Here is a 24,372-nt window from a genome sequence, read left to right on the forward strand (position 1 = left end):
CCCACTGGAGGTGATGTTGGCATCTCTTGTTCCACAACTGGTACAGCTGGGTATGATTTATGCAGCTTCCCAGGTTAAGGTCTTGGCTGTTGCTACCCATGCTATGATGTGACTGTCATGGGCCTTCTTACAGAAGGTCTGCAATTCCTGGGAACTCAGTCCTAGAGTTGCTGGCTAGGGAGAACATACACATATGTACACACAGGAAGGCAGTTCCAGAGCAGAGGGTTAGAGAAGGAGACAATCCCCTGAGGGTACACTTAGCCTGGTACTGCTGTTTACCAACTGAATGACCATGCTCAATTTTCCTGTTTTTGAGGAGTGATCTTAATGATGACAACATGATTTTGTGATGTCCAAGTGATTTCAAACATAGAACTTTTAGAGAGTCTGACATAAGCAAACATCATATACATTAATCTTGCCAATTAATCAAAAATACATGCATAAACAAATCTAAGCAAGAATCTCTAGAAATAAATTATCGCAAGGATAATTTCTGAAATTCCTTCTTGGATGTGTATTTTGTGTGTTATCTGTCAATCCTTTGTGAGTTTCAGACATAACAACCACATACAGCCACTCAGCCGTCTGCATTGTTTTATTAAACCTTTTAGCCAAACCTTTTCATTTGTTTTGGCTATACACTTGATACGCTTTGGAGTTTTATTTAAAATAAAACTCTGCATTGTGACAGGGTTACTTGATACTTCTGGAGTGCTGTACTCGGGATGTCTCTGCACTGTTGGGCAGGAGTTTGTTGGTGCTGTGCCTCCTGTTCGCTCACACATGAACAACAGGTGGATGGGGAATATGAAGTTGAGGTGAGACTGTATCCCTTAGTGTGGGAAATAAAAGGCTGAGGGCACACATGCACACTCAGTCTGAGTGGGTGACATTGTGGGAGTGAACAAGAGGAGAGCCCTTTAATTCAGAGTGAGACATAACCTGTGCTCTGGGGTGGCAGGGGAAGAGTATAGGCAATCAGAAAAAGGGCATTTGGCATTCTAAGAGGTTGTAGCAGAGGGAGCAAAGCTAGAAAATGTGTTGGTTTTACAGGGTGGGGAAGTAAGGAGACTCATATGAGGGACACTGAAGGGACATGCTGGGGAAGATGGGAGCCTTTGAGGGCCAAGTAAGTGGCATTGTGACTCCAGTGACATACAGTATCCAAAAGACACTCATCGCTGTCACATGGTACAAAAAGCAATGGTAGGAAGGGGTGCTAATGTGCTGGCATTGGTGCTAATATACACAAAATGAGTTGAGGAGAGTTGCAAAATCACCTGTGGCTGTGGGGACATGTCTCCAGGGCGTGGGAATAGACACTATAATGCAGGACACTAAGACATTTTGGAGGGAAGAGACAACAGTGGGTGTGTGTTCCTGTGAAATGAAGCACAAGGGGAAACTCCAAATTCAGCAGGTCCAGGATTCAGCCATGTGCTGGGTACCAGGGAGATGCCTTGTAGAATCGCTCTGCAGAAGTTATAGGAATTCACACTGAGAATACGATTAACAACTGTTTAATGAACATGCAGATATGTGGACTTGGAAGCAGCCACAGGACCCTCTTCAGGGACAGTCTTTGGACAGCAGAAGTACAAATAGAAGGATATTGCTATCTCCCTATTTAGTATCCCACTCCAGCTCCCTCAGAAAGAAGGAAAACAAGCACAGAAAACAAGAAAGAATAGTCAGAGGAGTCGGAAAGCACGGGGAATTTGTATCCTGGATCTTAGGGAGAGTATGAAAATGTTGTATAGTGTTCCTGAATGCCACAGAAATCACACAGTGGTCACTAAAGGGAAAAACACGGCAACGTGAGAGTTCTATAACATTTACTGACTGGAAGAGAGGGTAGAAGAGTCATCCCTGTGGATAAGTGCTTAAGGACAAGGTTCCCTCACAGAGGACTGACTTTATACAGCTCTGTGATGTACAAGGATGTATTTCTCAAGAGCTAAGGACATACACATCCATAGATGCTGCAGAGAGGCAAAAGTGAGCTTACAACTCCATGTGACCTTCAAGAATCAGACAACCTGAGTGTTTGACCTGAGATCGTAAGGGTCTTGGGACTATTTGGATTTTGGAAACTAATACAATTTAAGTCTCCTTTGAAAAGCTTTAAGATCTTTCAGTTTGCATAGACTTAAGAGTTGTATCACAATCAATCACTAAGCAATCTTGAGAAAGTATAACTAATGACTCACAAAATTTTGGGGGATACTACTCAGGTTTTTCATACATTTGAACGTTCAGTGCTTTTGAATCTGCTCAGTCCCCTTGCTGTTTGCTAGGATACAATCTGGTCTCAGCCAAACTGGTTTCAGCTTAATGTTGTAGGTTAAGAAAAATCTCAAATAATGGCTGAGTCAGGAAAGAGAGTGTCTCCAAGCTGAACAGAGTCACATGGCTCTCAGTTGTCTAACTTTGTCAAGAGACTACCACTCTCTTCTTTGTGAAGCTTCTAAACATCTATTTACTTGAGGTCCAGGTAGAAGTTCCGTTCTGGGAAGACAGTAGCAACTACCACACGTGCAACAGTGGAACAGAATGATGCACCTTGTACCAAGGTCTGGCACATGGTGTTTGTAAGAATTTTCTCTCAGCTCTAAGTAAAAACCAGAAGGCAGATTTTAGTTGAGCTTTTCAGAAAACAGTAGTAGAGTCTTAGGATGGTCATTCTGTGAACTGGTGTGTTTCCAAAGCTTCAAGATGTGCAGTCATGCCTTTTGTGTGGAATAAAGCACTGGCCCTTAGTCGTCATCAATTCTTCAGTTCTCATGTGTTTGGCATTTCCCCAAGGTAAGGTGCTTTCTTTACTGGGCCATCTGAATGGAATGCAGAATTACAATGAGATTTTTCCAATGAGCCAATCCATGGCTTCTCTATGTTTTTAAGGAGCATCAGAACAAGGAGTCTTCATACTTGGTCCAACAGATGCCATCATTGTTGGTTTCTTGTTGACTTACTTCAAAGCCTCCCTAGCTTTGACAAGAAGAATCTTGTTCATAATTGTAGAGTAGAATAGTGCATGGATCTTTACCTGAGCAAGGGTCCACACCACACAGAGGGCCCAGTAGGTGTCTGTTTTATGAGAGCCAGAGACTTTCTTTATCTGATTCTTAAAGATGTGAACATCAGCGTGCCATTGGTTTCAAAAGAGGAAGTAAAGGAGCAAGTGGTTCAGACACAGCTTTCTTGACCCAGGCCATGTGGGATAAAACATAGTTACAAACCAAGTCGTTTATATCCATAGGATGTGAACAGGATGCCTTTACCACAGCAGTAGCCATGAAAGCTCTGAAGGCATTACAAACCTCTTAGAAGGCCCATTAAAAAAAAAGGCTGTCCACTGTAAGAGCAGGTTCTGTAGCATGGAAGTGGGCCACGGTCTCCAACTCATTCCTCTTCAGGACACTGGCAATTCTTGGATCTTTCCAGTTCCCAAAACAATCCGATTACTTGTATTTAGTATTTCAAAACCAAGACAGTATTTTAAAAATAGGACTAAATGATTAAAAGCATGTTGTCTTGGATGAGCTTAGTAGGTCACCTAAGTACATTCATCTAGGAAGTTCAGGGTGAAATTCCCTCGAGCCACCTCCTTCTGTCTCACTGTGTCCTGTGGGGAGGATCGCAGTGGAATTTCAGAGTAACTGCTCCTGGAGATGTGGCAATTAGCTTTGCACAGTTTAGGCACACCTTATTATTAAAACCATTTGGGGTACTGGGATGTAGATATACTGTCAAGCATTTGCAAGGGTAGAGTTTAATACCAAACACTGCAAACACTACCACTACCAAAGGCCCTGATGGGTTCAGTCACTTTTCAACAGCCCATTTGCTCTCATGTCAGGAGTGAGTTCCTTTAATAAGGGTCACCTCACTGCACTTTGCTTAGTTCCCTGGCAAGCTGCTGGACAGTGGCATTTTATTTTTTCAGTAGACTATCATTCACAATGACTAAGCCTTCTTTTAAAGTAGCCCTCGTGGAAACAGTGGTGAATAGAAATTTCCCTATTACTGCTTTAAGAAACCTAAAACCCTGTGACTCATCAGGAGAATTTGAAACACAAATAAGAAATGCATTCATGCACAGTCTTGATTGGCTTACACTGTATCACTGGATACAGAAGTATATTAGTAGACATTTCTCAAGATGACACATGCTTGTATGATATGATCTCCTCTCATGACAATGGCTCTGGGAACTGACTTTTCTGTGCTGTCAGAGCTACTTCTTTATGTCCTTATGAACATAAAAATGCCAGAAAGAAAAGTGACTAAAGATGAAGCTGCCGTGAGGCTGATTGTACATCTATGGTTGCCAGTGATTCACAGACTGAGTGTCCACAGCCAGCAATAGAAGGCAGTCTCCCACAGCTGTTATTTGCGCTCTAGTAATTGCTGGCTTCCAGGAAGTACTGGTGACCAGCAATGACTGGATGGAGTGATGGGGAAGTGAGGCAGGGCCACAGAGCACAACCCAGAGGTGGAACGAGTACACATCTGCACAAATAACAACTCCAATATAAATTGCTTCAAGAAGCTTGTCCAACTGGAACAAGGCTTCAAAAAGAAAAAAAAAAACACTCTTGAAAAAGAACCCGTGTAACTTGGAGATTACCAAAGGTTTATTTGGAATGACACAGCACTGAGAACACAACTGTTACAGATGGTTTCTGATACAGCATACATCACCTTGTTCATTTTAGAATGATCTGTGAAGATGAGTTGCATAAATAGAACGTGGAAGTATATAGGAGCTTTTATAAATAGGTTCTTTTGCCCCCTCGTCCAGCCAATCATGTAAAGGCAGGAATGATGACTGCATAGTTGCTGGTCCATGTATTTATCTGGACTGAGCAGCTGGGCAGCTACATAACCAGGCCCTGCTCTTTCCAAAGGGGCAGCAGCGTGGACGCCACTATCTGTTATATCATCCTGAAAACTGCACACAACACACACAGACACTGTCAACTGTTTTGGCAATGGGATGAGTGGTTTTGCCCCAAGGCAAAACTGCAGCTGTAATGCCGACAAATAAGAGCAATGCGTGTATCAATGACACTTAGAAGAGAAGAGCTACAGTGGAAAGGGAAGGGATCAGCTATGTATATGTAGCCATCTGCATACACATAGGTCCAGCAGGCATGGGAACTAGCTTGTGCGACTGTGTGTCCGTACATATGTATATAGAGGTGATTGGAAAAGACTGTCAAGAACGTTTGCAGCTGTTCAGTTTTAAACGCAGTAAACTTGAAAGGGAAAGAGAGCAGGAGCTCACAAATCGGGCAAGGGAGTAAGATGATGTCTCACTACAAGATAACTCATCACATCTGCAGGGCAACCACTCGACACCACACACTTGATGCAAAGAAGTCAAAGTCTGGTCTGGAGAAGGCTACTTTAGACTTGGTGGGAGGAGAATCAAGTACCAGTGTTCACCGTTAGACAAAGCACAGACAGACCGCTATGAACACAGGAAACAGAGTAAGGACTCTCTCCTTAATTTGCTATTTCCCCTCTTCTGATAGTTTTTGCATACATGCTGTATTGATCAGTTTTCCCAAGCCTCATCTGGCACCAGTCTGTCAATCATTAAGAGTGTAGTAGCAAAAGTGAACTCCTCTGCATTCCGTGAAGGGGTAAGAACCCAGTCACGTGACCCATTTGCAGCCTCCGCAGCCCTACTCCAGGCGCCGTGTGAAGTTCTCTGGAAAGAGGCCTTTGTATGTGGCCAGGTCTCTGTACTGAAGCCAGTCTGACTCCTTCACCCCCACCAACCAGCCTGCATCCTGCAAGACAAGAGCAGTGTTTCAGAGTCCAGCAAACTTGAGAGCGCACAGTGCCAATAACTTACACAATAACCCATTCAGCTAGTAATGGGACCTCAGGATGCCACACTACTACAAAACACTGTAAATCTCCATAAATTAAACATTATTTTTAAAATTACTAATTTAAGTTATGTATTATTGTACATCCTTAACTGAAGGTAAATGTTAACCTTCTAATTTTGTATACGGCCTTTTGAGTTAGCATTACCAGAGTTATAAGTTGTTTCACGTGAAATTATGGTATGCAAGGAATCCAGCCACCTGTCTTGCGGTTCACAGTGGACTAAGTAAGGAAATGTTCCTTGGTGGCAGGGAGGGTCAAACATTTTAAACTTGTTAAGTTAGAAAATAATGCTGACGCGTCCACCAAATGTCTGGTGCCCCTTTCTTATAGGAAAGCACTGCCCTACAGCTCATACCACACAGCTCCAACAAAGTACCCAATACAGGGCTCACCACTACTGAATGCTGGACAAGTGCTGCCTGACACTGCTGTGGCTGCTGATGTTGATACCTGGTGTTTCTCGTCCATGTGGTGTTCTTGCTAGAGATACCTGTTCTTTCTAAAGGAGCCTTGTTTCTCTCACAGGTACCACCATGCAAATAAAGACATTTAGCCATAGGAAGGTCAGAGAACTATGGATGCCTTAGATGACCACCTATACAATGGAAGACTACTGTAATAACTGAGAATTACAGGCTGCTCTTTGTGCTCTGGAAGGGGGTAACATGCACAGACATGTACTACACGGATAACAGTGAGAAATGTCTATCTTTATTATGTTAACTAAGGCAGGGAAGGCAGCCGATTATAAAAATGGATGGTCAGATTTAATCTGAGCCAGTCCTCCATGAAGCTCAAGTACATCTGATAAAAAAGAGGTCTCAGAAATTAAATAAAGGGCTGGATATATTCCCTTTGATATCATCAGGGACTATAAATTGGTGCTTCTAAAAAGAGAAGAAATATGAGCACCTAGACAGGCCAATTTTTAGAGAGAGAGGAAAAAACACCCCCCAAAAATAGCAAAGGAAAAAATGCCCCAATAAACTGACTGATAATAGTCTGGCTGATGAGGAAAATTTGATCCTTCAAATTACGATGTCACATATGTGAAGGACAATTATATCTAAAGTAAGAGATGATAGGTAAACGTTCCCCAAGCCTCTAGTGTGCCCAAGAAAGGTCAGTTCCCCTCCCACAAGCCTATATTGGATTCTATTTACAGTGAGCCAAAATCTAATGAGACCAAATAGAGCTAGGCAGTTTTAAATCATTTCAATAGAGAACAGAAAGATAAGAAGCGACATCCACAGAGCCATAATGAAGATGTATTCTAACACATTCCTCTGAAATACAACCTTAACTGTAAAGTGAAGGATATTAGACAATATAAATCTTTAGCTAAGGAAAATTAAACTTTAACTGCCTAAAATATGTGATAGATAAGAATTTCCAGTTTTGATTGTGGTGGAAGAGTTTGTATTAAATACATGCTTCTGCCCAGACTAAGTACTAGCTATGCATGTGTGTGTGCATATATATGAATCATCAGCAACTGTTTGTGATAAAACATAATTATAAAATGAAGCCTATATATAGTGGGATGGACATAAATCATGTGCAGAGCGAGCTGAGGGCACCAAGACAAAAAAGAAAACAGAATATTTAACCCTTGCGCGTAGGGAATCACTGTGCATGAGAACAGGTTAATAGAGCCTTCCCCCAAGGATTGTCCTCATTCTGTACGCTGCAGGGGTACAGAATTTGAGGCTACAAGAACAGCTGTATACTAGTGGACAAGGAAGTTCTGGGAGGAGGGAAGTCCCCAAGTATATAGAGACACTTTCCTTAAGTCCTGGGTTGCATCTATAAATGAGATTTCAAGAACTAGGGGAGAAACAATAGTAAAATATCTGGGAACAGCAAGAGAGTTTTAGCACTGCCAATAAAGGGAGAGTGTGGAGTTTATCTCCTGAGTGGGGCTAGAAAGGTGACTCAGCGGTTAAGAAGGTGAACACTTGTAAACACCAGAGTTCAGGTCCAAGTACCTGAGTTTGGTTCTTAGAACCCACATCAGACATCCCACAACCACCTGTAATTCAGGCCAGGACATTTGACACTCAGTTCACCTAGGTACCTGCATCATGTGCACACATCCCCACACAGGCACATAGGTATACATAAAGTTTAAAATAAAAATGAGTATTAAAAAACAATGCATCAGTGAAGGGGAATGCCAGGGCGGGAAGACAGGAGTGGGTGAGTGGGTAGGAGAGCACTCTCATAGAGGCAGGGAGGGGGGAATGGGACAGGGGGCTTCTGATGGGGAGACCTGGAAAGGGAAAAACATTTGAAATTAATGTATTTTAGAAAATATCCAATAATTTTTTTTAAAAAAATTGCAAACCAAGTTAGGAGAATAGACAAAACACTACACTACAGGCTTTCTATAGATGATTCCCCTAATTCGATTCTCCTAGTTTGAGGCCAGCATGGTCTACAAAGTGAGTTCTAGGAATCTAAACCTTATGGTTTAGAGGTAGAAATAAGGATAAGGATTTATGAAAAGTCTATAGGCAAATATTCTAAGTAAATGCAGAACAGTCTTCCACAAATTTAGGGTAATAAGTTAGTAATTTAAGTGCCTATTGGAAAAAAAATAACCTTCAGTTATAGAAAACAGAATACAGCTCCCTATAGTGTACTGTGCACTTGCTATGTCCAGTATAAATAAAAATGTTACCAGATCGAGGACAAAATTAGTAAAATATGTCCTATGAACAAAAGGCAATGGATAGAAATATGCCCTGATGTTGTACACATTTCCAAATATTTGGAATCAGCTAGAAATACTGAATCAGTTAGTTAGAAATACTGAATTAGTTAGAAATACTGAATTAGTTATTATAAGTTTGTTAAGTATCTAAGTTGAAAGACAGTGATTATGAGACAGTATAGGGGAAATTTCAGCAAGGAAATGGAGACTAAATAGAAGGATGGCAGAGACATGGTATTGGGATGGCTGCATACACTTAACAAACACAGAGCCACAGAGGAATCCTTATAAATTCCCCAACCTGAATATCACAGTGAAATATATATCAATTTAAAAAGTCAGGCTGTTAGGTGTTAACCTTGAACATAATAGAATTAGAAATTCCTTTTATGAGACATGAATGGGAGAGAAAGCTCAGACTCACAAATCACATCAAAATAGAGCCACCTGCCACTATGCCTTCTCTGCAACAATGAACCCAAACATGGTGGTTTGAATAGGGGTGCCCCCCCAACTCATGTATTTGCATTCTTAGCTCATAGGGAGTGACACTATTAGGAGGTGTGGCCTTATCACAGTAGAGGTGGCCTTGTTTGAGGAAATGTGTCACTGTGGAGGCAGCCTTTAAGATCTTATGTGAGCACTTCTTGCTACCTGTGGTTTAAGATGTAGAACTCTCAGCTCCTTTTCCAGCACCATGTATGCTTGGACACTGCCATGCTTCCCACCACAATGATAATGGACTAAACCTCTGAATCTGTAAGCCAACCCCAATTAAATGCTGTCCTTGATAAGAGTTGCCATGGTCATGGTATCTGTTCGTGACAATGGAAACTAAGACACCCAATAAGCCGTTCCCTCTCTTAACCTGGTTCTTATTTGATACTTGGCCACAGAGATGAAGACGGTAATTAATACAGAAAACTGTTGCTGTGGGCTGACCGTATGACTGGGACAACCTGGCCGTGTAGTTTCTAGATGTTTGGAACTATTTTCTGGAAGAGCTGTGGAAGAGTTTGGATGAGTGGGTGAGAAAGGCCTTTGGATGCTGTACACACAGCCTAATGGGCTATTCTGATGGGATTTTGGGAAACTAGAATGCTGATAAAATGTGGAAGATGAAGAGTGTTTGTATCCATGAAGCTGCAGTGAGGAACAAGGACTCTAATGGGACTCTCTTGTTTTATTTTGACAAAGAACCAGACTGTGTTTTTCTTGTGACCTGAAAGTATGAGTGGGATTGAAATAAAAATTGAAAATCAATGGACTAAGTTATTTGGCAGAGGGCATTTTAAGACATCATAATATCAAGACCCAAGGCAAATAATAACCCAAGGCAAAAAGCTTGAACCAGTTATGGGTATAAATATAACAAAGAAGGACAAAGCAGCTATGTTTGTTAAAAAGTTTTGCATAATTAATGTTAAGACCCAGAACTTTTTACTGGGAAGTAGAAGAACTGCTGGGGTCATTAGACTCCAGCTTGTAAAACTGCAAAATTATTTGAACTTTTCATTTTTATATAATAATTGAATGAAGACAGCATCCAGGGCATCCTGACAAATAAGGACCACCTAATGGTTTCCTAGATTCAGCTTTGCAGACACAAAGATCCTACTGTGCTTGTGGTTCAAGGGAGTAAGGCTACACCGTGAACTGACAGGTTCCAAGAAGCCAGAGTCTACCAATGTGCAGCAGCATCAGATTTGCTGCATGGTGCTCTAAGAGGGCAATGCAGACAGCTGTGAAGGTGAAGACAAAGTTGCAATATCTCATGGGATGTTGGTAAGGCAAAAGATGCCTGCCAAGAAAAGCTTCATTCATTTACATTTCTGAAGATTACAGAAAGGTGAGGGCACGGTGCTGGAGGAAGTCATGCTGGAGGACTTGGGGGCAGCCAAGTGTACTAGAGCACCGAGGATAACTCCACGTGCTGAGATGCCACACATGGGGTCACAGGACTGTGCCCTGAGTCTGATGGGATTCTACCCAGCTGTGCTACATTATTTCTTTGCTCTTCTCCCATTCCTTCTTCCCGGGGATGTGAGTATGAATATGGTTGTCTTTCATTCTTCCTTCCTCCCTCCCTCCCTCCCTCCTTCCTTCCTTCTTTCTATCTTCCCTTCCTTCCGTCCTTCCTTCCTTCCTTCCTTCCTTCCTTTGTTCCTTCCTCCCTCCCTCCTTTCCTTCCGTCCTTCTCTCCCTCTCTCTCTCTCTCTCTCTCTCTCCTTCCTACCTTCCTTCCTACCTTCCTTCTTTCCTTCCTTATTTGATCTCATAGGCATTATGGTTAAGAGATTGTCAAGTCTCAGTTGAGAGTCCAAACTGAGACTTTTGAACAATGTTAGAATTGTTCAGACTTTGGGGATGTTGGAAATGGACTGAATGCATTTGCATTGTGAGGTAAAGGGATCAAGAGTGAGACACTGTCTTTTGCAATGGTTTTGGTTATCAATTTGACAAGGAATATACTTGCCATGGCTACTTACCATTGCCAACTTGATTAGATTAATTAATAAATGCCTAGAGCATTTCATGAGACATGCTTTAGGACTTTTCTATGAGTGCAAGTGTTAACCAAGGGCATAAAACCGGTCCCAAATGCACAGAGCACCGTCCCATGGTTGTTATCTAAATTAAATAAAAAGGGAAACTGAGAAATCTGGTAAAGTCCTGACATGTTCTTTCTTTGCTCTTTGTCTGCCAAGAAGCGAGGAGGCCCAGATGACATGCCTACTGCCATGGAGCCACCTTCTCTGCCATCCACCATGAGCTGCAATTCCCAAAAAGCCCCTCCTTGCTTGAGTTGCTTCTTGTCAAGTCACAGCAATGAGAAAAGTCACTAATTAAACAGAGTGTTAATACTTTAAGTTAAATAGAGATGTTTCTGGATCTGCCTATATTGTCACTCTCTGCTTTATCAGTTTTTGCTCACAAATAGTTTAATAATTACATAACAATTTTATTAGCCCATTCGAAGAATCAATTTAGGGCTTATTAACTATTGTTAATTGTAGGGTTTTGCTTGTTGTGCATTTTTCTCTTTTTTGGGATTTGTGTGTGTGTGTGTGAGTGTGTGTATGTGTCAATGTATCTCTCTGTGTGTACATGTTTTGAGAATGGATTTTTCTATGTAGCTTAGAATAGTCTCTACTGCTCAGCCACCCTATCAGTATCTGTCTCCTGAGTGCTGGGATACAGACATGGACCATAACTCTTGGCTATTGAGTGCTATTGGTTGCATTTATTTGTAAATTTATCTTTTTATCATTTCCTTGTTTTCACTTTATATTGAATTACATGTCAAATTTCATTTATTTATTTATTATTATGTATAAGGGTGTTATGCCTGTCTGCATGCCTATGCATCCACCATATGTGCACAATCTCTGCAGGCCAAAAGAGGGTATTAGATTCTTTGATATTAGAGATACAATTGTGAGCCACTATATGTGTTCCAGGAATCAAATTTGAGTCTGTGGAAGAGCAGCTAGTGTTCTTAATTGTTGAGCCTTCTCTCCAGCTATAGTATGAAATATTTTTCACTTCATTATTTATTTGATAAATATATCACTTAAAAATCTGTCTTTAATTTAAAAAAATACTTGGAGCTTTATTTTTTAAATTAACTTATAAAGGCATAGCATCTGGGTGTTTAGCCATTAGCTGATTTATATTGCTAAATCTATTACCAAAAGAAGGGGCAAAGTGGTGGCATAGAAATGTTAACTTTGAAAGCTGTGCATTTAAACTTTATTTTTAGTGGAAAACCTATACATCTATTTCTTTAAAATTGCTCTGGGAGTGATAGCTCTTTCCTGTAAAGTACATGCTCATAGGCTTGTTGACACAGGCTTTCCATACTGTTTCAAGAGCTCCCAACTTGTGAATAAGAGCAATCTTGGAGTTCCTAGCACCTTATTATCCAATCATTCTGATAAGAGATATGTTTCCCAATTGTATAATTTAAATTCTGTGTCGTATAAAGGCAGAGCCGTTGATTGTAAAGTTTAATAAGACTTAACTAAGGCTACATGGGTGTGACCCCCATCAAGATGCAAAACATTTCTACATCCCTTTAAAGTTTTCCAGGTTCTTTCCATGGGTTACCATACCAGAGCCAGCCCCTTCTGAAAAGAATGTTTAGCTCATGCCTGCTAGCATCAACATTTCCTAAAACCTGAAGTCAGAAGTACAGCATCCCCAGCAAGATATCTTAAGAAAAGGTCATCTCATCTAATTGTATGGAAAGCGACAGTCAATGGCATTCGAAATGGGTATCCCGAAAGACCAGCTGATGGAGTCCTGAATGTGCAAGTTCTTAGCATCTTTTTAGAGTTGGGTAGCAGCATGTTAGAAAACAGAAATGCTTCAGGAAATCACTTGTCCAGTTGACCCTGGAAAAATCCAATATGGCCCAATGCACCCTCCAGTCCTTACATTACCTGGTCGGCTTCTGAGTCTGAAGGCACCACGAGTACCACGTCACCCCTTTGTAGGGTAAGTTCATCAGAGTTCGCTGCCTCGAAATCATGCAGGGTTTCCACCTGCAACATAGTGAAAAGGAATCTGGTAATTTTAAAAAGAGGCTGAGTGTGTTGACTCTACCTGTAACCCCTGCACCCAGAAGTCTGAGGCAGGACACTAGCCATGACTGCAAGCCAGCTTGAGCTAACTAGTGAGCTCCAGACAAGCAAGGGCTGTAGGCTACACAGTGAGACTCTGCCTCAAAATAAAAGAAAGAAGCAAAGGAAAGGAAGGAAGGAAGGAAGGAAGGAAGGAAGGAAGGAAGGAAGGAAGGAAGGAAGGAAAGGAGAACATCATATTTCTGAATAAGATTACACAGACATTGCTAGAAGCTTCTCTGAGTACACAGGATGAAGATACTTATTGCAATCCTGCCATGGATGGGGTGTGGTCTGCAGCAGAGGTTCATTTGTGGGAGTGGGTAGTAAGAGGCATGGAGAACATCAAGACAAGGACTGTAGTGCCAGGCCACTGAGGTGATGTCCTCAAAAGAATTAGCAGGTTTCTCAGAGGACCCTGGTTATTCTCCAAGAAGAAAACCAGAGAGGGAGCTTTTCCTTACTCTGGCTTTCTGTGTCATGTGACCTTTCCTTCTCACGAGATTGCATCAGCACGCAGCCAGAGCAGAGCCACTGACAGTGCCCTCTGAGCTTCCCATTGTAGGCTAAATAGATCACTTGTCTTTCTAAAGACCTAGAATCCTGCATTTTTGTATCATAATATAAATTTAAAATCATGAAACAGGTTAATACAATCCCCAAGGTGATGAGAAGGCTTCATAACACTTGGAAATACTTTCTATTTGCTTAACACCCTTGCTTCTTACTGACTTGTACAAGGCCATTTGTATCTATATTTATTAATTCAATTCAAATTGACACAATAGCTGAAACTTTAGCTTGTTAGTTTTCATTAGCTATATATTGTAACTGATGACTGTTTAAGTTGAGCTAAACATGCTAAGCTAAAAAGCTATTTTGTTAAATAATGAAAAATCAGGCAAACCACCACTTGTATACTATATAAGAATTAGTATTTAATTAAACAAATGGCTTTTAAAAAATATATTTTCACCCTTTTCTATCTTATCACATTAATTATCCTATAGCATCATGCTTTTCCTTTGCACTTAATTTTTTTTTTAAGATTTACATTATGGGAAAAGCAGGAAGGCTAACACATGTAATACCCATCTGTCAGCATGAGGTACTCTCTAGTCCTGGCCAATTTTATTTCTCCTGGGTTGATTCCTTACAAACACCTGCACATTCAAAATGAAGCAGCCTACCTTTAAAATATGTATTTTCTGTGTAGAATAAAAACTATCAGAGTTATAACTGACTATTATTCAAAAATTAATTCATGAGAGCAGAAGTCCAGGAAAGGGCTGAGAAGTGCACGTTGGGTCACACTGCAGTGACTGGCAGGTTAAGCATGGGCCCTTTGTGCCCCTGTCTTGCCTAGCACAAATTTCCTGGGTTTTATGTGCACTGCTTAAACTACTAACCAGGTTTGTAGCCCTAACATTAACCTGTACTTTCAATTATTTTGCATACATTAATCCCTTTATTATACCCATGCCTTCCAGTGCAAAGTAGCAGTTTCCTTCTAAAGAAGAGACAGAAAGAATGAATAGAATATTCAATCCCATTCTTATGAACACAAATTTTATATACATTTAAAAGAAAAATAGGCATCCAGGCTCAGTGGTCTGTGCCCATCGCCCAGATGTCTGGGAGACTAAAGCAGAAGGTCACACGGTGAAGACCTGCCTATCAAAATGAGCAAGGCCCTGCCTCTAAATTTAAAAGGACAAAGGTTTGAAGCCAAGCAGCTGAGTGTTTGTGTGCTTAGCATGCACAAGGCACTGAGTTTGCTATCAGGACAGCAAAACAAAGAACCAACCAAGCAAAACAAGGGCTGTGTTTTGAAATGTAGTATCAAATTATACAATGCTTACAATTTCTAATCAGATTCTTCTGGGGACCTTATCTGCCACACCACTGGGCTGGCTGTAACTGGCATTTCTGGGCAATTACTATGGTTGTTTTATTGAGGGATAAGGAGGCTTTAGTCCAAGGCCAGAAAATGTTTCTTACAGAAATGGAGGCTTGCTTGCTTTTTTTCTTCCTTTTCACAGAAGGCCCGTAGTACCTTTAGACACTTGGTTTTGGACTATTTGTTGATCCCTCATTATGCATTTGGACTGGATGACTCTGTGTCCTGCCTGTTTGACAACTTCTTATGAAACATACTGTGACTCAAAAGGCCTGGTCTGAGTCAGGCTAAACAGACACAGCTCTGAAGGAGGCATGGAAAAGTACTATCATAGATCTTGCTTTCCCAAAACACGGACTTGGGGTCATTTTCCCAGGAGAAGTCAGGGTAAAGGGAAAGCAAATTTGAAAAAAAAATACACAAAACAACAACGAAGACAACAGAACCCACACACTGGAAAACCAGAACGAGGTGCAAAGAGAACTCAAATGACAATGACCCTGAAGTGACAATACAAAGACCTTGTAGAGAAAGCCAGGAGGCAGTTCCTGAGTGGCATCCCCTGCAGACAGTGAGGCATCCACAGCACCTGCAGATGCAGGCATAGCAGCCTGAGAATCCAGAGGCGTGGGCTCTGTAGCCACTTCCTGCTTCTCACCCGCTGAGCCCTGGGCAGCCACATCCTCAGCTGCCTCCCTCGGTTCAGTACCCGTAGCAGTTTCTTGGTGTTCTCCTTCCCCTTCATGGTTGGAGGCTGGCTCAATGACAACAGAAGGGATGACCTGGTGGGTGGAGAAGTGGACAGGGTCATGGCCTGGAAAATGATAGGTGCACTTGCTCCTAGGTCAGTATTTTCTCCCTGCCAACCACGTTATCTGTCCCACTAACCCACAGTTCCAAGCCCACTAAGTTTGCAGACCTTAGACCTACACCTTGTGTTTGTCCTGACTTTTTCACTGTCTCTCTTGAGTACTAAACAATTGGTGGGAATCCTATCTATCTTGATCCTTGAGCAGACACACTCCTGGAAAATGGGAGGGTCCTACGAGGGTTTGCCATGGCTGTTCATGACCGCCCGTGTGACCTGGCACATACTGACTTTGATTGCCGCAGGGCAACAGGAGGAGTCAGAATCACCTCGAACTTCCTGTGTGTGCTCATCTGACTGTTTCCTTGAAAACTGGGATAAGTTTCTATGAGAGAGGCCCTCTAGGGAATCTGAGATGCTCTAATAATGATAAACATAAAGTAGTGATAATAGTAATTCAGAGACACTACTTATACTGAGTTCCCAGCAAAGGCTTTGGGGGGTATTTATCACTCAAATAGCTCTATCATTTTTATCACCCTCCTCCTTCCCCTCTCCATTATGGGTTTTCTCATTGTGGTGGTCTGAATAAAAATGGCCCCCATGGACTCATAAAGAGTGGCATCATGTGACCTTTGGAGGAGATGTGTCACTATGGTGGGAGGTGGACTTAGGGGTTTCAGAAGCTCAAGCCAGGCATAGTGGCACACTATCTCTGCTGCCTGTGGACCCAGAAGTAGAACTCTCAGCTCCTTCCCCAGCACCTTTCCTGTCGCATGGCACCACACTTCCCACGACAGCTGTAATGGACTAAACTTCAGAACAATAAGCCAGCCCCAATTAAATGTTTTCCTTTATAAGAGTAGCTGTGGTCATGGTGTCTGTTCACAGCAATAGAAACCCAAAGACACTCTTTATCTGTGCCCTTCCCCCAGCCTTGAGTAGGCTAAACAAACCCACAAATGTTTTACAACCAAGCTGCAGTCATCTGGCCTCACTGCATTTGCAATTTCTACAGGGGGGGGGGTGTGTGAGGAGTAGACCACCTGCTGAGCTTGTTTTGCAACTCAATCCAGCTGAAACAAAGGATGGGAGGGAAGGTCTGTGGGCTTTCCCTATATAAACACAGTGCTGAATCTGAGCCTTAATCAGAACTTGGCTTACCCTGTCCCTTTTCATTTCCAGCCCCCCTTCCAGGTAACCCAGTTCATCCACAGCCACCGATGGCTACACTCATCTGTGCTTTATTCCCTCTATCATGACTGAAGCTTCTCTCTCCTTCTGTGTTTCAGTCACAGGTGTAGGAAGTCCATTCCACACACAGGCAGCTACTGCCAGCCTAGTAGGAAAGACCCCACGAAACAGTGCTCTCAAGGAGCACTCAAGTTCCTCAAGGAACCCTTACCTGAGGAGCACCCGCTTCAGGCTCCGCTGGTTGAGGGCTCTCACTGACTGTAAGCTCCTTGCTTTCACTGTCAATTTTGGCTCCCTCTGGACTTTCTCCTTCTCCAGCAGGGAGTGCTGCCTTCTCTGCCTCTGCTTCCTCCACTGGGGCACGCTCAGTTGGCACTGCAGTTTCCACAGTCTCGCCAGTATCCGTTGCGGGAGGGATCTGTAAGGTAGAGGGAAGTCACTATGCCTGTGTCCCCACAACCTTCACAAGGCCTCAGGCCCACTCCATCATTCTTCCCTAACTGCTAAAGCCCTAGCACTGAGCTGCTTTGCCATAAACAAAATTCCAGGAGTCAGGGCAAATGGAAACTGCTTACTCAGAGCTCACTCTTCCTCAGAGCATCCAATGATATGGATTCTGCATCCCTTGGTTTTCCCTGCAGCCACGTATGGTGGATGGCATTGAAACAGGAGACATATACCATTCTTTAGAGGATATTGGTAATTGGTGGGTGGATCTTCCTCAATAAGCTATTGTGTTTGTTGTTGTTGTTGTTGTTGCTGCTGCTGCTGCTTCTTTTGCATGAAAGCAGATTGCAGTGGGTTGAGCTTTAGGGTGCACCTGTTACAACACTGAAGGGAACTGGGTTCCTGTGAGGCCTGGCTCATGGAGAAAGACCACAGTGTGATGACATCCCATCATGTAGTCACAATCAGGATGGCTGTACTTCGTGATGTTCGCCACATCTATGAGGATAAGGCTTCACACCTGAATTGTGGGACCCCGACTTATAGCGTTTCTCCCTGGAAGGTAAAGCCCCTGGACGTTCCCCAAGCTTGTTTTCCCTGATCTTTAAAAATACAGCTAGAAAGAAGCTCTTTGTTCTCTATAGCCAGTAAAAGACCTTTTTTGTTTCTATACTGTACGACCAGAGATGCCTGCCTTCCTGTGCAGAGGACACCAAGATAAAAATTCATAAAGAACTCACTCCCCACTCCTGCCTTGTAGATTTCACCAAGGACACCTGGAAGAGAAGAACTCTCCTCCCAACTCCTCCCAACTCTCCTCCCAACTCCTCCCAATTCCTCAGCTAGCTGTTAAAATCCCCTTACTGTCACCGCTCAGGGTCAAACTCCCCTGCCCTGCACGGTGGATGGACTTCGTCCTCAGCTAGCTGATAATAAAACCTCTTGCACTCTCAGGTCACTGGGGTGCTGGCCAGCTCATCCTGGGACTTGAGCAGAGGCCCAGCTTGGGGGTCTTACAGAATCACCTTCAGGGAACGGGAGTGAAGGTTGGGTTCCTCCAAAAAGAACACTAGAGGATGAGGGGATCAGCAATATATAAATCTCCGTGGAGCCATCTGCTGGCTAGGGGAATGGCACAATCAGACTTTGAGTCTTTAGGAAGGGAAGCAAAATTGAGAAAGTTTTCAGTAGTATTTAAAACGTGTGCTGATGAGATAAAGGGGGCACCACCACAAGTTTTAAATTTGGACATACTGTTTAGAGTCTAACCTTTAATAGGACTCTAGTTATATCAGCATAGGATACCTGATTTGAGAAGGTAGAATAAAAAGGACTACTGAGAAAGAATGTTAAGTCTGAGTTTATATAGTATACCCAGGACACATAACTTGGTCTAGCTTTCTGATGGTGTTAGCATCACCTGGTGCTTTCCTTTACTGAATCAGCTCTGCACTGTTCACTGTATTAAGTCAGGAGAGTCATACCCTTGCAAGCATTGGCTCTCCAGCCCTGACTTCTGAAGTAGGTGGTGGAGAATAGCAACGTTCATGGGCATCACGAATGTGGCATGGGAATGTGACCTCACACAGGCACTCAGCATGGTATTCTCTAAGGCCTCTCCTCTGCCTCAAAGTCAAAGCTACTATATTTCTTAAAATAATCTTCCATATGTGGCTGGAGAGATGGCTTATCAGTTAGGAGACTGCTCTTCTAGAAGACTCAGATTCAATTCCCAGCACCCAAATGGGAGCCCACAACTGCCTTTAGCTGCAAGATCTGAGACCCTCATAAAGACATACAAGCAGGAAAAACACTAAAGCACATAAAAATAAATAAAAAATTATAAAAAGATCTTCTATGAAGCACTTTTTCTAAATGTCATTATTTTTACCTTGGGATAAAAGCTATATCATTTGACACATTGTGAACTGTCACTCATATTCATAGAAATGTCCCTGCTCCTGTGAGAATCTCCTATTATGCAAATGCAGACACTGACCTTATTCCTTTATTCTTACTCTGTTATTAAATACATGGATTCAGAAAAGTGATCCTCTTGTGGGAACTGCAGCTGATACTAATTGAAATGGATTTTAGATGCTGATACTTAATTGAAATGAGTTAAAGTTATATGAAGATCTGTGTTTCAGTGAATAACTGAAAAGACGGACAACAACAAAAAATGTAAGAGAATCCCATTTCTCATTTTAAGTAAACAATGATCTTTATAGGTGTTATTGTCACTGTTGCCAAGAGAAGTATAATTTTGTAACAACTTAGGAAAGCATTTCAATCCCGAGTAGAATAGTAAGCAATTGTTCATTGACCTATTTATTGATGAAATCAGCAATTTTAGGCTGGGATGGAGCTCAGTGGTACAGAGCCCCCAGCTAACACCCTAGTTTTAGTGCCAGATATTGTAATGGAAGGAAGGAAGGAAGGAAGGAAGGAAGGAAGGAAGGAAGGAAGGAAGGAAGGAGTAAAGGCAAGGCAGGGAGTAGTCTTTCTCTAGAATATTAAAGACCTATCACGTTTTCTTCCACACGTGGAACTATTCACACATATGATATGTATAAAGTTACTTGAATGAGGAAGACAAACTGTTTAGTCATAAATCTAGTTTTGCTTTTCATCTGTCTTGAAAAGAACTATACCTATGACCAACCAAATGGTTTCCATAGTTCAATATCTTTGAACAAAATAGACTCTAAATACATCCAGACAGAATGGCAGCCCCCACCCCCACACTGCTATAGATGAATCTTCTTACATAAACTCTTTCATGCATATATGTTTTGAGCAGCACATATCAGTCATTAGTAATTGGTACTATTTTAAGTGAACTGATGTGACTTCTTTATGGCATATTGAAGGTATTGCTAAAGGTAATTTAACAATACGCATGTGTGTGTGTGTGTGTGTGTGATTGTGTCTTTATGTACACATGCATGCAGATTTCTGTGGAGGTCAGAAAAAGGACATCAAATCTCCTGGAGCTGGAATTACAGGTGGATAGGAAGCACCCAGCTGGGTGCTGGAAACTGCACTTGAGTCCTCGGGGAAGACAGCAAGCACTCTGGGCCACTTAGCTTTCTCAACAGAAACACCAAAGGTAGTTTTAAAACTCATTTGATGCAAACAGAATCTTTAGTTTATGCATGATCATTTTCTGTATGTCTCTATGTAGGCTGTATCCTATTTTACTATCACACAATATACACATCATAGCTCTTCTTTGGCTAAGCAATGTGAACAGATGTTGACAGAATCTTCTGGTTGACTCCAACACTGCAGTGACACCAGATACCAGCAGATGGCTCTGTCACATGAAAGGAACCTAATGTGTAGGAAAGGGCTGGTAAGATGGTGAAAAATATAAGTCACCCAGACCCTGGAGTGAACAGTGCTGAAGAAGGATGCTAATTCTGACTTCCGAGGAAGAAGACATGCAGAAGCAGAGTGACCTACTCAGAAAATGAAAGTAAAACAATTCTTTTCAATTCTTTGCAAGATTAGGAATGGATTTTCAATTCTCTAGCCATATTCAATTAACATTTTGATTTTATACTTTAAAGTACTAAAATCACTGCTCTTCAGATTTTTCCTCTTAACAAAATTTTCCTATTCCATATTTACTGTAATAGAACAACACAAAAGCACAAGAAAAATTAGGAACCTAATCAAAGTTGTTGTTAGTACTAGACTAAATCAAGGAAGGTCTGGAAAGGTTTTGACTCTAATATTATTCCTCTTTCACTCTTTTTATTCATCTCATTTGGTTAGCTTTTTTGTAGATACAAAAAGACAATCCTGTGCTATGCTTTGATTGCTGCAGTGGATATTATAGCTCATTGCACAAAGCATTGCTTTTTAACAGCATTATCCAGGAAGACTGGATCACAGAAACTGCTGAAGGAACTGTGCTGTGTTCAGATGAACTACAGTACTACATCGTGCCAGGACCAGACTATTCATTGTCTAAGGTGTTTTATTTTTCCTGATGGAGAGGATCTAATTTAAAAACAAAACAAAACAAAACAACAACAACAACAAAACCAAAAATCAAAAGCTGAAAGAGTTCTCCCCTGTCCTCAGGCACCTGTTGATTCTTTGATAATGAGGTCCACAAGCTATAATAACTAATGCTGCTAGCCATCATAGGCATGACACACTGACAGTGTAGAAGCCTTCTTGGAGGTGGTGAGCTGCAGCCACCAATTACACCAGAAACACTTCTTCCTTATCTGCTTTATCATCTTATATTCTGTGTTGGAGGAAAAGTTATGACATTTCTCTCAGAATCTTCTAAATACTAGTAGCCATGTTAGCAAAACTTGGGAGTAGAATTACAGGAATATAATATAGAAAGCACAGACTTCTCAAGTCTTGAAAGAGGGGAAACACAATGAAGTCACGGAACCAGGTTGGCAAAAGCTGAGATCCCCCAAGGTGGAAGCTGCAGGAGACTTTGTAATCAGTGAAGCTAGGCCATTATTTTTATCATTTACTCCTCTATTCAGTAACAATAACTCCAAACAATACCTGATAAGCAGCTTACCAATTATTTATCATTTGTAGATGTAGTAATAATTTTAATAACTGTAGATGTGGACATAATTTGATAATTTAATGCTTCTTCAACTAAGTATAGATCTGTGTGTGTGTGTGTGTGTGTGTGTGTGTGTATGTATGTGTTAAACACACACACATCTTATTTAAAGAAGATGCCATGAGCCAAAAACTAATGAAAGTATGTTAGAGTAGAATTTTGACTTATTTATTTTTCTTAATTTTATAATCACCCAAGGACTTTGTTTTTTAAGTAAAAGATCAATCATGCTCATTTAAAAAATTGCATCAAAGGTTTGTAAAACTTTTATTGCTTTTGTATTTAACAATTTATTCAGCAATTCTGATAACACTGACTACTTGAAGGTTTCTAGTTTTAATATTATACACTGTAAGAAAGATCTGTTGGGCTTGTGAGTAACCATAAACACTATTTGTTTAAATTCTAAGCTGCTCTTTTTATTTATGATATCTCTGGTGAGATCGGAAAGCCTGGTTTTCATTATGAAAACTTTCAAATAGAAAACTGAAAAGAACTGTACAGTAGACATCAAATATCTACCTTGCAAGTAAGTTATTTATTCACTCATGCATGTTTATATGGCCCATGTGAGAGGAGTGGCAATATGTTTTCATAAGCGTGTTCCCAGTTCTTCTGGATATTTCATGTCGCTATGTTTTGATAATGCCTTCTGCTCTCTTCAGATTGGTCAGTTACTGACTTGAGGTGATGTTACAGTATGCATGGAAGCGCGGGACTGTTTGAGTAACTGCTGACCTTGTTTAGAGAAGGGTGAGTGTGAAACAGGCCTCACTGTGATTTACTTGCAGGACTTTTAAAGCTTTGAATTAAATTTTAACAATATATTTAGATATTATTGTCACTAGGTTTGCAGTTGTATGATGTTTTGATAGAATATATTCATTGTACATAGTAATGAGTCTCATGGATTTTTTTATTGGTATATCATTATTTGGACCATATTTGCCTTCCTATTCTCCCCTATTTCCTTTATTCCCTTTTCTTTCTCTAAATAGTTTCATGTCTTCATTTTCAGATCTACAAACAATATACTTATCACATAAATAATCTTACACACATCCACGTGAGACAAATTGTCTCTTGCTGATTGTGATTTCTTATAATCTAAGAAAGGATATAACCTCAGAAAGGATTCTTTCAATTAGGAAACTTCCATTCAACATGACAAGCCTCATCTTGAGCATCAGCAACGGTCCAGGAGTTGGACCTTTCCTTTTGGCCTTCCAATTTGTTAACTTCGCTAAACTTCCTTTCTGTGATGGGAGATCCTCAGTGCCTGCTTAATCACTTCTCTACAAAATTTCTCCTCCTCTGTACCACTCAAATCTTAATTCTAACTTTGCATTTTCTTCCCTTAAAGCCCATTTTTCCATCTCTTCCACCTAACATATAATGACTCTTTTCCTCTCAGCGATGTCGTCTTGAATTGCACTGCTAGAAGACAGCTTAAAACTTTTCTCCCTACATTTTGAAGAATACTTTTGTAATCTGTTATCTAAAATGAAACATTATCTTGTAAGCAATCCCTTTCTTCTTTTGTGTTGGTTTATATGTCCTATGTAGCTTTCAAACTGTTTCTATCTTAATTAGTTACTTCAAATTCAGTGATGTCTCAATACCTCCTGAATGTTAGAAATGTTTTTTTATTTTTCTTATTTGTTTGTTTGTTTGGTTGATTTTGTTGTTGTTGTTGTTCTCCATTTTGCATCCCATCTGGAGAATTCCAGGTGCCCTTTCAGGTTATTTTCTTGATTAATGACTGATATAGGAATGCCAAGAACACTCTGGGTGGTGGTTCTAGGTTATGAAAGAAATCAAACTGAGCAAGTCATAGGAAGCAAGCAAGTAAGCAGCATTCTTCTGTGGCCTCTGCTTTAGTTTCTGCCTGCAGGTCCCTGCCCTAATTGAGGTCCTGCCTTGACTTCCCTCAAGGATGGACTGTGATTGTGATATGTAAATCAAATAAACCCCCTTTCCCCAGGATGCTTTGGCTATGGTGTTTATCACAGCAGTAGAAACCATCCAAAGCTGGAATTTATCAAGTTGTTGCTGATAGGCCATTTCTCCTCCATCAGTGAATTGAGCTAATTTAAACCAGATTAGATTAGACTAAAGGCAGGTTTATTGGGAGGCTGCTCTCCAGTGGACAAGTTCACT

The 24,372-nt window shown here is 41.2% G+C and overlaps 1 protein-coding gene across 4 annotated transcripts in view; it reads right to left on the minus strand.

Moving 5' to 3' along the window:
- Positions 1–1,525: 1,525 nt before the first annotated feature.
- The window catches only part of Amph (amphiphysin), a 199,797-nt gene continuing 176,950 nt past the window's right edge, over positions 1,526–24,372 (minus strand). For all 4 annotated transcript variants that reach the window (XM_085831274.1, XM_085831273.1, XM_085831272.1 and 1 more), the window contains 4 exons: positions 17,368–17,574; positions 15,676–15,936; positions 13,075–13,176; positions 1,526–5,807 (listed from right to left, as the gene is read on the minus strand). In XM_085831274.1, the coding sequence (XP_085687400.1) occupies positions 5,700–5,807; positions 13,075–13,176; positions 15,676–15,936; positions 17,368–17,574 (678 nt within the window). In that variant the 3' untranslated portion in view covers positions 1,526–5,699. The remainder of the gene's footprint in view (positions 5,808–13,074; positions 13,177–15,675; positions 15,937–17,367; positions 17,575–24,372) is intronic.

Source organism: Mus caroli, unplaced genomic scaffold (genome assembly GCF_978045245.1).
Source record: "Mus caroli unplaced genomic scaffold, Mus_caroli_1 scaffold_15, whole genome shotgun sequence".
Taxonomy (NCBI): Eukaryota; Metazoa; Chordata; class Mammalia; order Rodentia; family Muridae; genus Mus; species Mus caroli.